Below are 14,820 nucleotides of genomic sequence, written 5' to 3' on the forward strand. Positions count from 1 at the left end.
CCGAGGCCTAACAATTCTACTTAATAACATAACTGATGCATTAAAACAGTCATATTTAAAATTGGCTGCTTAGTGTAAAATACGTAAAACAGTTTGCAGAATACTAAATATAAAGTATTCAACAAAGTGAAATGAACAATATGTATAGTGAGTCAGGAAATACTTTTCTAACAGGATATAAAATGACATAACAAAACAAAAAAGAAACCACATTAGTTAGGCATTACAGTGTGCAAGACAATCCCTATACCCTCCATATCACCCCACATTGCAAATACTAATAAATGTATTAACCTCTAAACCGCCACCCCCCACAAAGCAATATACCTTAATAAACTATTAACCCCAATCCGCAATTCACCGACATCGCAATCTATCTAATAAATGTATTAACCCCTAAACCGCCATCCCCCACAACGCAAATAACTAATTTAATCACTAAACCGCCTAACCTAACACCCCCTAAATTACCCCCCAATAAGATAAAATAAAAAAATACTAAGTTAAAATTAAATTTAAAAAAACTAACATTGCTTAAAAATAAAAACTAAAATTAAATTAAAATAAATAAATCTAAAATTACAAAAAATAAAAAAGTCTAAAATTACAGAAGAAAATAAACCAAATTATCAAAAATAAAAAAATTAAACCTAATCTAATACGCCTATGAAAATAAAAATACCCCCTGCACCATTCTAGACAAAACAACACAGCCAACCCACTAACCTAATTAGGGCTGCAACTAACGATTATTTTCATAATTGATTAATCGGACGATAATTTTTTTGATTAATCAACTAATTGGATTAAAAAAAAACATTAATTTTTTCCCTCTATTTAAAATAAAATCAACATACGGAGTGTTACAAATATAAAACTTCAGAGTAAAACTTTACATTAACACAGCTGTTTGTCCAAATTTTAAGCACATTTTTATAATTAAGCAAAACAAAACCACAAACGTTTTGAAAAGAGGTGGAACTAGAAAGAGGTAGACTGTCACTGTTTATATCGGTGCTCTGACAAAATGCAGAAGGACATTTGGCAGAAGGACATTTGGCAGACGGACATTTGGCCGACAGACATTTGGCTGACAGACAGAAAGCTAAAGAATGTTCCGATTTAGGCCGAGGGCAGATACGTTCCAGAGTGCTCTGTTCTAATCAGAGCCTCGGGCACCGCAACTGCCTCTGGGAATCTTACCATGGGTCCCAGGCCGCACGTCTTGTAATGCTCTGTCTGGGAAATTATCTATCTATCAAATCTATCTATTTATCTATCAAATCTATCTATCGTATCTATCAGATGTATCTATTGCATCTATTGATCTATCTATCTAATCTATGTATCTATCTATCTATCTATCAAATCTATCTTGTGGCCGGACTGTTATCTGACAGCCACTTGTGTTTCGGCCAAATGTCCGTCTGCCAAATGTCCGTCGGCTAAAAGTCCGGCCACGGTTTATATCATTCTGTTATTCATTCTTTCAGAAACTTTACATTAAATTGCAAAAATGTCAACGTATCCACAGGCTGACTCTCTTTTGCCTGCAGCAGAGTAGAGGCGCTCAGATGGTGTTGAGGTGCCTGAGATGCACATCATTAGGAAACTCGATACATTCATTTGGCTTTCAGACCATGCTGAAGACATAAAACTCTATAATCCTCTCCTGGTGACATTACTCCTGATCTTCTATCCTATACTTTACTTATGTTGTGCAGAAAGAGCATAAAAATGTAAAAAACCTTTCATTTTCGATAATCAAATTTCTGTGGTTCTTTTGCTATCTTTTGTTGCTCACATAGTTTTGAATATCATTTTCTATTAAAGGCTAGCAGATGGCACTGTTACAAGATTTGCTCCTCTTGTTCAACACCGGTTATTTACTCTCTAAGCAGCAGCCTGAGCTCCCGTTGTTGCATGATGTGCAGCTGCATGAATTGGACACAGCATTTATCAGGTGTAGAGCTGCAACAACTAATTGATATAATGGATAATAATGAATTATGAAAATAATTGTCAACCAATCTCATTATCGATTAGCTGCTTGGCGATTAGTTGGTTTGCACACAGCACCAGGTGCTTCACTCCGATGAACTCCTGAACATGGTATTGTGTTTTATAGTTATGCCATTAGCCTAAAGGAAGTCTACAGACATTTACTTTTCACTTTTTCAGGACAGTATACATTTCTTTTTAGGCTTACAACTACTCCTGGCTTATGTGCAACCCAGAAATAATAAGAGTCTTCATTTGGATTGTTTATATTAATTCAGGTGATTTGGGACTATGGTTTGCATGATCTAGTGCCAAGCTTGTTATTTACACCTAGCCCTAGATTGATGGGAGTTTTTATTTGAATGGATGTGCACTAATATCTGTTTGCACAATTATTAGCCGATTGCATACTATTGCTGATTATATGTACTGTATAGATAAATGTGTAAGGCTTTGTCCTGTTATTGATCTATAGTCCTTAGCACTTTTGACTTTTAAAAAAAAAAAAAATTGTATTATTATTTTTAATAAATTGTGATTTGAACAAGCACTGTCTAGCTGTGAAAAACTGTCCAAATGCACTGAGATAAGAGGCAGCCTTCAAGGGCTTAGAAATTAACATATGAGCTTTCAACAAAGAAAACAAAGCAAATTTGATGATAAAAGTACATTGGAAAGTTGTTTAAAAATGCATGCCCTATCTGAATCATTAAAAGTTTAATTTTGACTTGACTGAAAATATGTTAAAGACATCTGTCCTATGTGTTCTTTTCCTTCTCCAAATCTGGTCCATTATTTGTGGGACTGTCTGAAGATATTGGGAGAAGCTGTCTTATTTTACATCAATGATTATAATAATTATAAATAAGCAAATTAAATTTAGTAAATTAAATGTTTTATTTTTAGATGACCATAAAATATATTTTTATATATATATATATATATATATATATATATATATATATATATATATATATATATATATATATACCCGTAAAGCAATATTTTCTAGATGGATTAGCAATCTCCCTCTGTTCAAAAGGTTAAGCACATGTTATTGAAACAAATGATAATATAACAAGCTGATATGTTATTTGATATATCTATATGATAAATACTTCAAGATAACATTAAATAAAATCGTTTGTACTTAGTAAAATAGTGAATGCCTAACAATATCGGTTTATCCCAAATAGTAGCGCTATCCTTTCTTTTCATTGTCATATATTTCTCTGTATGAGTAATGCAGATGAAAAATACATTTAAAATAAAGAAGAAGCCCTAGATTTACCCTTAGGCTTTTTATCATGAGGGATAAAGGCTCCTTTCCCCCCAGTCACTGTAGAAATAATGTAATTCTGAGCAGACCCATACATCACCCTCCCTTTAAAAGAAAGAGACAGAAGTCTAGATTTAGAAACCATGTCAGCAGACCATGATTTCAAAAAGAAGGCCATAACTGCTAGAACCATATTCTTAGCAATGATCTTAACCCCTTAAGGACCAGCGACGTACCCTGTATGTCGCTGGCCTTTTTTTGGGACTTGATTGTTTTATAGCGCGGTCTTGCCACCAGCGTTGCTCTATTCCACAAAGCCTGCTGGAGGGAGTGCATTAATAGCGTGTTCTTGCTAGACTTGTGCTATTATGTCCTGAAAAAACCCTTAACGACCAGTGACATACAGGGTACATTGTGGTCATTAAGGGGTTAATAATATAACCAACTGCATCACAAATGAGAGCATTAGCAGTTTTTATAGATTAGAAAACTTTTGATCAGCAGATTCTTAAGAGAGTTGCTCAGATAGACCCTGAAACCAAAGGTTAGAGGCTGCTACAATGCAATCAATACCAATTGCTGGTCTAAAAAGAAAACCAGCTTGCAAAAAGGCCTTCTATGAAAAGACTCTAATTTCCTATCCAAAGGGTCTCATAAAGAGGTACTATCCTCAAGTGGGATAGTAGTATGTGTAGCCAAAGCAGAAATAGCCACATCCACATTAGGAATAGTTTCCCAAAGCTCTAAATGAGACACAGGCAATGGAAACATCCTTTTAAACCATTGAGCAGGATCAAAATGGATACAGGGCTTAGACTACTCTTTAGTAATTATTTCAGAGATAGCATCAGGAACTAGAAATACTTCAGGAGACTTAACAGAGGGTTTAAAAATTAAATCCTGCTGTTTAACAGACATCCTCAGGAACCTTAGAATCCTGAACCCCTGTACATAACATTTCTCTTAAAAGAGAACAAAGGTGATCAAGCTTCAACAAAAGAAGTTTCTTGATCATCTGTAAACACTTCACCCTCAGAGGATAAATCAGAAAAACCAGGGCCTGGAACATTCAGTTTAACAGATTTAGGCTTACTTAAATCAGATAATTGTAGTAATATTCTGTATTTCTTTTTACATCATAATACAGCACACAGACCCCGACTACTCTGCAGCTTATGTTGTGATAGAAACTGATGCCGGAGATGATTTAAAAGGTCATGGATTAACGTTTACTTTGGGGAAAGGCACTGAAATAGGTAAGCTTTAGATAGTATTGCTACTAAAGGTGCATGCTATTGGTAATTCTGCCAAACTGCTAGAAGTTGTCACAGTTTACCTTCTGAAGTATCAGACCACTGTGTATAGCCTTCTGTCATTTACCTGTGTAATTATTCTTTAAATCTCCTGTCTTATTTTTACCATGATATTTACTTTGCTGCTTTACAATAAAGTCAACTCACTGTTACCTCCACTAAATTAATCTGAAATCTTCCACTATGCCTAAAAGTCAGATTTGAACATGTGAAGCTCAGTAAAGTAATTATATGATCTGTCTGCTAATTTGACATATTATAATTTCTTTTGGATTGTTCCATTATTATCATGACCTCAATGAACTACCATTGGTGCAGCAGGTACAGTGGCACTAGGGCCCAAGTGCTGGGAGGGCCTATAGCAGCATGTCAATACAAAGGCGTGTGCCTAAGTGGTCATTATCTGTGTATAGATACTCTTCATCATTTAACAGTGCAGCATACTTATCAGTGTATAGATACTAATCATCATTATACAGTGCAGCATACTTATCAGTGTATAGATACTCTTCATCATTTAACAGTGCAGCATACTTATCAGTGTATAGATACTCATCATCATTATACAGTGCAGCATACTTATCAGTGTATAGATACTCTTCATCATTAAACAGTGCAGCATACTCATCAGTTGTAGATATTCACCATCATTTTACTGCACAGCATACACATCAGTTTATAGATACTCTTAATCATTATACATTGCAGCATACTCATCAGCTTATAGATGCGCACCATCATTATACTGCACAGCATACTCATCAGTGTATAGATACTCATCATCATTGTACAGTGCAGCATAGTCATCAGTTTATAGATACTCATCATTATACTGCACAGAATACTTATCAGTTTATAGATACTCATCATCATTATACTGGGCAGCATACTCATCAGTTTATAGATAGTCATCATCATTATAATGGGCAGCATACTCATCAGTTTATAGATAGTCATCATCATTATACTGGGCAGCATATTGATCAGTTTATAGATAGTCATCATCATTATAATGGGCAGTATACTCATCAGTTTATAGATACTCATCATCAATATACTGCACAGCATACTCATCAGTTTATAGATACTCATCATCATTATACTGGGAAGCATACTCATCAGTTTATAGATACTCATCATCATTATACTGGGAAGCATACTCATCTGTATATAGATACGCATCATCATTATACTGGGCAGCATACTCATCAGTTTATAGGTACTCATCATCATTATACTGGGAAACATACTCATCAGTTTATAGATACTCATCATCATTATACTGGGAAGCATACTCATCTGTATATAGATACGCATCATCATTATACTGTGCAGCATACTCATCAGTTTATAGGTACTCATCATCATTATACTGGGAAGCATACTCATCAGTTTATAGATACGCATCATCATTATACTGCACAGCATACTCATTAGCATTATACTGGGAAGCATACTCATCAGTTTATAGATACTCATCATCATTATACTGCGCAGCATACTCATCAGTTTATAGATACTCATTAGCATTATACTGCACAGCATACTCATCAGTTTATAGATACTCATCATCATTATACTGCGCAGCATACTCATCAGTTTATAAATACTCATTAGCATTATACTGGGAAGCATACTCATCCGTTTATAGATACTCATCATCATTATACTGCGCAGCATACTCATCAGTTTATAGATACTCATTAGCATTATACTGCACAGCATACTCTTCAGTTTATAGATACTCATCATCATTATACTGCGCAGCATACTCATCAGTTTATAAATACTCATTAGCATTATACTGGGAAGCATACTCATCAGTTTATAGATACTCATCATCATTATACTGCACAGCATACTAATCAGTTTATAGATACTCATTAGCATTATACTGCGGAGCATACTCATCAGTTTATAGATACTCATCATCATTATACTGGGAAGCATACTCATCAGTTTATAGATACTCATCATTATACTGGGAAGCATACTCATCAGTTTATAGATACACATTAGCATTATACTGCGGAGCATACTCATAAATGCATAGCTACTCATCATATTTATACAGCGCAGTAAGTGTGTTCTTTGACAGAATACAATACTCAGTAGAAATATAAAGTACAGCACGCTCATTATCAGTGTGTATATTTGTGTGTATGCAGTGCTTTTTTGTAAAAGAAAAGGTGCCGGTACTCAAAAAAAAAGGTGCCGGGAATCATTGATTTATAATTGATATAATTGATATATTCTGTTCAGTAACTTTGATAAAAGCAAAGGGACAAGATTATTTACAATGTATTTTGCAGCCCCTCCTATGAAAACTAGAGCATTTAAATGATGATTACAAATATTACCTATTATGAGTTGGTACCCCCACAAAAAAGCCCTGTGTGTATGTATGGGTGGGTGTGTATGTGTGTGTATATATATAGTTACTTTCGGGGGGGGGGGGGCAATAAAGTTTTGTACCATGGCCCTTTGTTGTGTTGATCTGCTACTTACCTCTTTCATAGAAGCAGATATTTGGTCCATCACAAACTCAATTACTCAATTAGCAGTGGACCAAAAAGTATTATAACTTATTTAAATAAAGTAATTAACAATGTTTAAAGCAAACCATTCCCCAATTTCGATCCAAATATACATTGCTACACGGTCAGAAAAAAGTGTACAGTCAGGGTCCATTTGTGAACACTTAGGGTACAACTGCTGTGGTTGTACCCTCAATGGATCATAATTACACCTTAAGGAACTAATATGTACCATTTAGTGGTAAATAAGGTACAAATATGTTTCCACCTGTCAAAGGGTCCATGTCTGTACCATTTAATCCCCCAAAAAAGGTACAATCACTTGTGTGACTAAAAGGTTGAGAGGGATGGGTGGTTCAAGGCTGCCAAACCCTGCAAGTCCATATCATTTGTACACCTCAATTATTTATATTTACATAACTGGCAGTCACCCTAAATGAATGCAACATACATGTTGTATAGCAAAATAATCATGTTTAATCATTGTTGGTAATATGCAAGAAGCGGGAAAAGTTAAAAAAATACTTAAAGGGACAGTATACTGTAAAATAGTTTTTCCCTTAATGTGTTTATAATTGCTTTTTACCAACTGAAGAGTAAAAAATTTATGAAAATTAGATTTTTAAGGTTTATTTGTGTATATTAAAGCTCTGCTTTTGTGTTTTGAAGTCACAACCTAATAAAATGGGTTGAACTTGTAGGTATAATCAGATCTCATTACTGTATCACATTGTGCACATATACCTGCTTCTTTATCTTATATCTGTCCATAAAACAATCACCAGTACTTGGAGAGAACAATGGAAAATCAACATTTTATTACCTTATCTCTGCTATATCCCACTGGGAGTGTAATTTCTTCTGCTGGCTGTGTTTACAAAGCTTATCTATAGCTTGGACCTGTGGCCACAAACTTTCAGAATAGGTGGGGATACTACATGCTAAATCAACTATTTCAAATGCCAATATAAGGGTAAAGGAGCTACCTGTAAACAATTGAATACACTCCAGCAGGTAAAGTGGATCATTGGGAACAAATTAAAGGGGAGAGTATGTTTGAGTAAACTGTCCCTTTAATAACCCATATATTCAATGATACTGTGTTGCTGGTTCTAAATAGCAAACAAGCACTTAACATTTTAATGTTTATATTCAGAGCATCAAGATGTTAACTCTTAAACTTAAAGCAAATGTATTAACTAAAATTACAAAGAAAAAAAAAAATGTTTTAAACTCAATAAAATAAACAAGAGCTGTTTAAGAACCAGTTTTTTTAAAAATGAAATTGTAACCGTTCCCCAGTCACATACATGGACATTGTGTAACACGCCATAGCGCCATCTGTTGGTTGAAAGTTCCTTGACATGTGTAACACAGCTCCATCTATTGGTAGCAGGTTCATCACCAAAATGTGTACTAGGGAAATAGACTAATTTGCATATATTTTGCATAGAGTGACAATTTAATGTATGGTTGTGAGTTTTATCGTTTATCCCTCCCCCGAATCCCCCTTCTTTTTGTTAGTTATATTTTATTATGTTGTTTTCTATATTTCTTCTATATATTTATGTTTTATGTGGCATGTCACCCTAAGTTAAATGGAGTTTGTTTAGAGTCTAGTACAGTCATAATAAACACATAGAATAGCTCTTTTTGGAGCTGGTTGCTTAGCCTTGTTGGTTTAGGTGGTTCTGCAGCTGAGCTGTAGCAGTCTTTGTATTTGCTATTAAAAGTACACAATGAATGCATATTTGAATGTTATATAATACATTTAATGGAACAGCATTTTTGTAATTGTAATATGCTGTGCTGAGTACAAATTTGCCATCATGAGGTACTAAGGGCTTGTCACTGGGACAGTATCCTTAAAAGGCCAGATTTGCACCATCTTTTAAGGGTACATTATGGTACTATAGCACTGAGGTCCAATTTAGTCACCAAAGGTACATATTTGCCTTTGAAAGGTACAATCTGCAAGGGTACCAATATGTACCCATCTTAAAGGGTACTACGGATGTAGCTTTGAGGGTACTGCCCCAATGACAAGCTAATGTACCCCTAAAGGTACAATTTTCTCTTGTAAGGTGTATCCAGTCCACGGATTCATCCATTACTTGTGGGATATTCTCCTTCCCAACAGGAAGCTGTAAGAGGATCACCCACAGCAGAGCTGTCTATATAGCTCCTTCCCTAACTGCCACCTCCAGTCATTCTCTTGCAGCTCTCAACAAGGGAAGTATCAAGAGAGATGTGGCGAATTAGTGTAGTTTATCTTCAATCAAAAGTTTGTTATTTAAATGGTACCGGCGTTGTACTGTTTTTTACCTCAGGCAGAAATTAGAAGAAGAGTTTTGCCTGAGGTTTTTGATGATCTTAGCAGGTTGTAACTAAGGTCCACTGCTGTTCTCCCACATAACTGAAGAGTATGGTGAAACTTCAGCTGGGGGAACGGCCTGCAGAATTAACTGCCCTGAGGTATGTTCAGTATATTTTTTTCTAGAGGATGATAAGAACTAGAAAATGCTGACAGTGCCTGATATATTTAAGGTAAACCTGATTGCAGTGATTTAATAAACAACTGGCATCATGCTTGCAGTAAAGGGTAATATTCATATTACTTTCTATTATGGCTTAGTATGTAAAACGTTTGCATATATATAAAGAACGTTTTTTTACTGAGGGTGATAAATCTTTATTTGGGGCCTAGTTTTCCACATGGCTGACTAGATTTCTCCTAGGAGTAGTTATTTATGGCCCTTTCACTTTGAGTGCATGGTGGGAGGGGCCTATTTTTGCGCTCTAATTGCGAAGTTGTTTTTACATTCTGAGACATCCAGCTTCCCTGAAGGAGTCCCCTGACATATTGGACCTCTGTAAAGGGTATTTACAAAAGTCATTTTATGGGAAGGTAGGAGCCACAGTAGAGCTGTGGCAGTTTGCTTGTGACTGTTATAACGGTTTTACCGTTTTTTTGCTTCGTTTTTGAGCCTGAGGGGTTAATCATCCATTTGCAAGTGGGTGCAATGCTATTTTAGTCTGTTATACACACTGTAAACATTTCATAAAGTTAACTGCTTTTTTCACTGTTTTGCAGTTTTTGTGTTTGTTTTTTTCCCTTAAAGGCACAGTACCGTTTTTTATATTCTGCTTTTTCACATTAATTAAAGTGTTTTCCAAGCTTGCTGGTCTCATTACTAGTCTGTTAAACATGTCTGACATAGAGGAAACTCCCTGTTCATTATGTTTAGAAGCCATTGTGGAACCCCCTCTTAGAATGTGTACCAAATGTACTGATCTTACTATAAGTTATAAAGACCATATTCTGGCTTTAAAAGATTTATCACCAGAGGAAATTGACAAGGGGGAAGTTATGCCGACTAACTCTCCCCACGTGTCAGAGCCTATAACTCCCGCTCAAGGGATGCCAAGTACATCTAGCGCGCCCATTGCGTATACTTTACAAGACATGGCGGCAGTTATGAATCATACTCTTACAGAAGTATTGTCCAAACTGCCAGGGTTACAAGGAAAGCGAGACAGCTCCGGGGCTAGAACAAATGCAGAGCTCTCTGACGCTTTAGTAGCTATGTCTGATATACCCTCACAATGTGCAGAAGCCGAAGAAGGAGAGCTTCTATCTGTGGGTGATTTTTCTGACTCAGGGAAGACACTTCAACCTGATTCTGATATGTCTACATTTAAATTTAAGCTTGAACACCTCCGCATGTTGCTCAGGGAGGTTTTAGCAACTCTGGATGACTGTGACGCCATTGTAGTCCCAGAGAAATTGTGTAAATTGGATAAATACTATGCAGTGCCTGTTTACACTGATGTTTTTCCAATTAAGAGGTTTTCAGAAATTATTACTAAGGAATGGGATAGACCAGGTGTACCGTTCTCTCCCCCTCCTGTTTTTAAAAAGATGTTTCCTATAGATGTCGCTACACGGGACTTGTGGCAAACGGTCCCTAAGGTGGAGGGAGCAGTCTCTACCCTAGCGAAGCGTACAACTATCCCTGTCGAAGACAGTTGTGCTTTTCTAGATCCAATGGACAAAAAATTAGAGGGTTACCTTAAGAAAATTTTTATTCAACAAGGTTTTATTCTCCAGCCCCTTGCATTAATTGCCCCTGCCACTGCTGCTGCAGCCTTCTGGTTTGAGTCTCTAGAAGAGACTCTACAGGTAGAAACCCCATTGGATGATTTCCTTGACAAGCTTAAAGCTCTTAAGCTAGCCAATTCATTTGTTTCTGACGCCGTTGTTCATTTAACCAAGCTAACGGCTAAAAACTCAGGTTTTGCTATTCAGGCGCGTAGGGCGATATGGCTTAAATCCTGGTCAGCTGACGTTACTTCAAAGTCTAAGCTTCTCAATATTCCCTTCAAGGGGCAGACCCTATTCGGGCCTGGACTGAAGGAGATCATTTCTGATATTACTGGAGGAAAAGGTCACGCCCTTCCTCAGGATAGGTCCAACAAATTAAGGACCAAACAGACTAATTTTCGTTCCTTTCAAAATTTCAAGAGTGGCGCAGCTTCAACTTCCTCTAATACAAAACAAGAGGGAAATTTTGCCCAGTCCAAGCCGGTCTGGAGACCTAACCAGGCTTGGAACAAAGGAAAGCAGGCCAAAAAACCTGCTGCTGCTGCCTCTAAGACAGCATGAAAGATCAGCCCCCGATCCGGAAACGGATCTAGTAGGGGGCAGACTTTCTCTCTTCGCCCAGGCTTGGGCAAGAGATGTCCAGGATCCCTGGGCGTTGGAAATTGTGTCCCAGGGATATCTTCTGGACTTCAAAGCTTCTTCCCCAAAAGGGAGATTTCATCTCTCACAATTATCTGCAAACCAGATAAAGAGAGAGGCATTCTTACATTGTGTTCAAGACCTCCTAGTTATGGGAGTGATCCACCCAGTTCCAAAGGAGGAACAGGGGCAAGGCTTATATTCAAATCTGTTTGTAGTTCCCAAGAAAGAGGGAACTTTCAGACCAATCTTAGATCTCAAGATCCTAAACAAATTTCTCAGGGTCCCATCCTTCAAGATGGAGACTATTCGAACCATCCTACCTATGATCCAGGAGGGTCAATATATGACTACCGTGGACTTAAAGGATGCTTATCTTCACATTCCGATACACAGAGATCATCATCGGTTTCTCAGGTTCGCCTTCCTAGACAGGCATTACCAGTTTGTGGCTCTTCCCTTTGGGTTAGCTACGGCACCAAGAATCTTTACGAAGGTTCTAGGGTCACTCCTAGCGGTCCTAAGGCCGCTGGGTATAACAGTAGCCCTTTACCTAGACATTCTGATACAGGCGTCGAATTTTCAAATCGCCAGGTCCCATACGGACATTGTGCTGGCATTCCTGAGGTCTCATGGGTGGAAATTGAACGAAGAAAAGAGTTCTCTATCCCCTCTCACAAGAGTTTCCTTCCTAGGAACTCTGATAGATTCTGTAGAAATTAAGATTTACCTGACAGAGGCCAGGTTGTCAAAACTTCTAAATTCCTGCCGTGTTCTTTATTCTACTTCTCACCCTTCAGTGGCTCAGTGTATGGAAGTAATCGGCTTAATGGTAGCGGCAATGGACATAGTGCCGTTTGCCCGCCTACATCTCAGACCACTGCAACTCTGCATGCTCAGTCAGTGGAATGGGGATTACACAAATTTGTCCCCTCTACTAAATCTGGATCAAGAGACCAGGGATTCTCTTCTCTGGTGGCTATCTCGGGTCCATCTGTCCAAGGGTATGACCTTCCGCAGGCCAGATTGGACAATAGTAACGACAGATGCCAGCCTTCTTGGCTGGGGTGCAGTCTGGAACTCCCTGAAGGCTCAGGGTTCGTGGACTCAGGAGGAGGCACTCCTTTCGATAAGCATTCTGGAACTAAGAGCGATATATGTTTGCACAGTTGATTCAACTTTGGGGCAAACCAGAACTGGATCTCATGGCGTCTCGTCAGAACGCCAAGCTTCCTTGTTACGGATCCAGGTCCAGGGATCCCAAGGCAGCACTGATAGATGCTCTAGCAGCGCCTTGGTCCTTCAACCTGGCTTATGTGTTTCCACCGTTTCCTCTGCTCCCTCGTCTGATTGCCAAGATCAAGCAGGATAGAGCTTCAGTGATTTTGATAGCACCTGCGTGGCCACGCAGGACTTGGTTTGCAGATCTGGTGGACATGTCATCCCTTCCACCATGGACTCTGCCGCTGAGGCAGGACCTTCTACTACAGGGTCCTTTCAACCATCCAAATCTAATTTCTCTGCGTCTGACTGCTTGGAGATTGAACGCTTGATTTTATCAAAACGTGGTTTCTCCGATTCGGTCATTGATAACTTAATTCAGGCTTGAAAGCCTGTCACCAGGAAAATCTATCATAAGATATGGTGTAAATATCTTCATTGGTGTGAATCCAAGGGTTACTCATGGAGTAAAGTCAGGATTCCCAGGATATTATCTTTTCTGCAAGAAGGATTGGAGAAGGGATTGTCAGCTAGTTCCTTAAAGGGACAGATTTCTGCTCTGTCTATTCTTTTGCACAAGCGTCTGGCGGATGTTCCAGACGTTCAGGCGTTTTGTCAGGCTTTAGTTAGAATCAAGCCTGTGTTTAAACCTGTTGCTCCGCCATGGAGTTTAAATTTAGTTCTTAAAGTTCTTCAAGGGGTTCCGTTTGAACCTCTGCATTCCATAGATATCAAGCTTTTATCTTGGAAAGTTCTGTTTTTGGTAGCTATCTCTTCAGCTCGAAGAGTTTCAGAGATATCTGCCTTATAGTGTGATTCCCCTTATCTGATCTTCCATGCAGATAAGGTAGTTTTGCTTACCAAACCGGGGTTTCTTCCTAAGGTGGTATCTAATAAGAATATCAATCAGGAGATTGTTGTTCTGTCACTGTGTCCTAATCCTTCTTCAAAGAAGGAACGTCTATTACATAATCTTGACGTGGTTTGTGCTTTAAAGTCTTATTTACAAGCTACTAAGGATTTTCGTCAAACATCGGCATTGTTTGTTGTCTACTCTGGACAGAGAAGAGGCCAAAAGGCTTCAGCAACTTCTTTCTTTTTGGTTAAGAAGTATAATCCGCTTAGCTTATGAGACTGCTGGCCAGCAGCCTCCTGAAAGAATTACAGCTCATTCCACTAGAGCGGTGGCTTCCACATGGGCTTTTAAAAATGAGGCTTCTGTTGAACAGATTTGTAAGGCGGCGACTTGGTCTTCGCTTCATACTTTTTCTAAATTCTACAAATTTGATACTTTTGCTTCTTCTGAGGCTATTTTTGGGAGAAAGGTCTTACAGGCAGTGGTGCCTTCCGTTTAAGCGCCTGCCTTGTCCCTCCCTTCATCCTTGTCCTATAGCTTTGGTATTGGTATCCCACAAGTAATGGATGAATCCGTGGACTGGATACACCTTATAAGAGAAAACAAAATTTATGCTTACCTGATAAATGTATTTCTCTTGTGGTGTATCCAGTCCACGGCCCGCCCTGTCATTTTAAGGCAGGTGTTTTTTATTTTTAAACTACAGTCACCACTGCACCCTATAGTTTCTCCTTTCTCTTGCTTGTCTTCGGTCGAATGACTGGAGGTGGCAGTTAGGGGAGGAGCTATATAGACAGCTCTGCTGTGGGTGATCCTCTTGCAGCTTCCTGTTGGGAAGGAGAATATCCCATAAGTAATGGATGAATCCG

General features: G+C 38.1%; 1 protein-coding gene across 2 annotated transcripts in view; it reads left to right on the forward strand.

Annotated features, from left to right (window-relative positions):
* The window catches only part of LOC128660879 (mitochondrial enolase superfamily member 1), a 177,115-nt gene that overhangs the window by 20,902 nt on the left and 141,393 nt on the right, over positions 1-14,820 (forward strand). The window contains exon 2 of one of the 2 annotated variants that reach the window (XM_053714961.1): positions 4,428-4,536. The exons of the other annotated variant lie outside the window; for it this stretch is intronic. Within the exon in view, the coding sequence (XP_053570936.1) occupies positions 4,428-4,536 (109 nt within the window). The remainder of the gene's footprint in view (positions 1-4,427; positions 4,537-14,820) is intronic. 2 annotated transcript variants of the gene reach the window in all.

The sequence above is a fragment of the Bombina bombina genome, chromosome 5 (genome assembly GCF_027579735.1).
Source record: "Bombina bombina isolate aBomBom1 chromosome 5, aBomBom1.pri, whole genome shotgun sequence".
Taxonomy (NCBI): domain Eukaryota; kingdom Metazoa; phylum Chordata; class Amphibia; order Anura; family Bombinatoridae; genus Bombina; species Bombina bombina.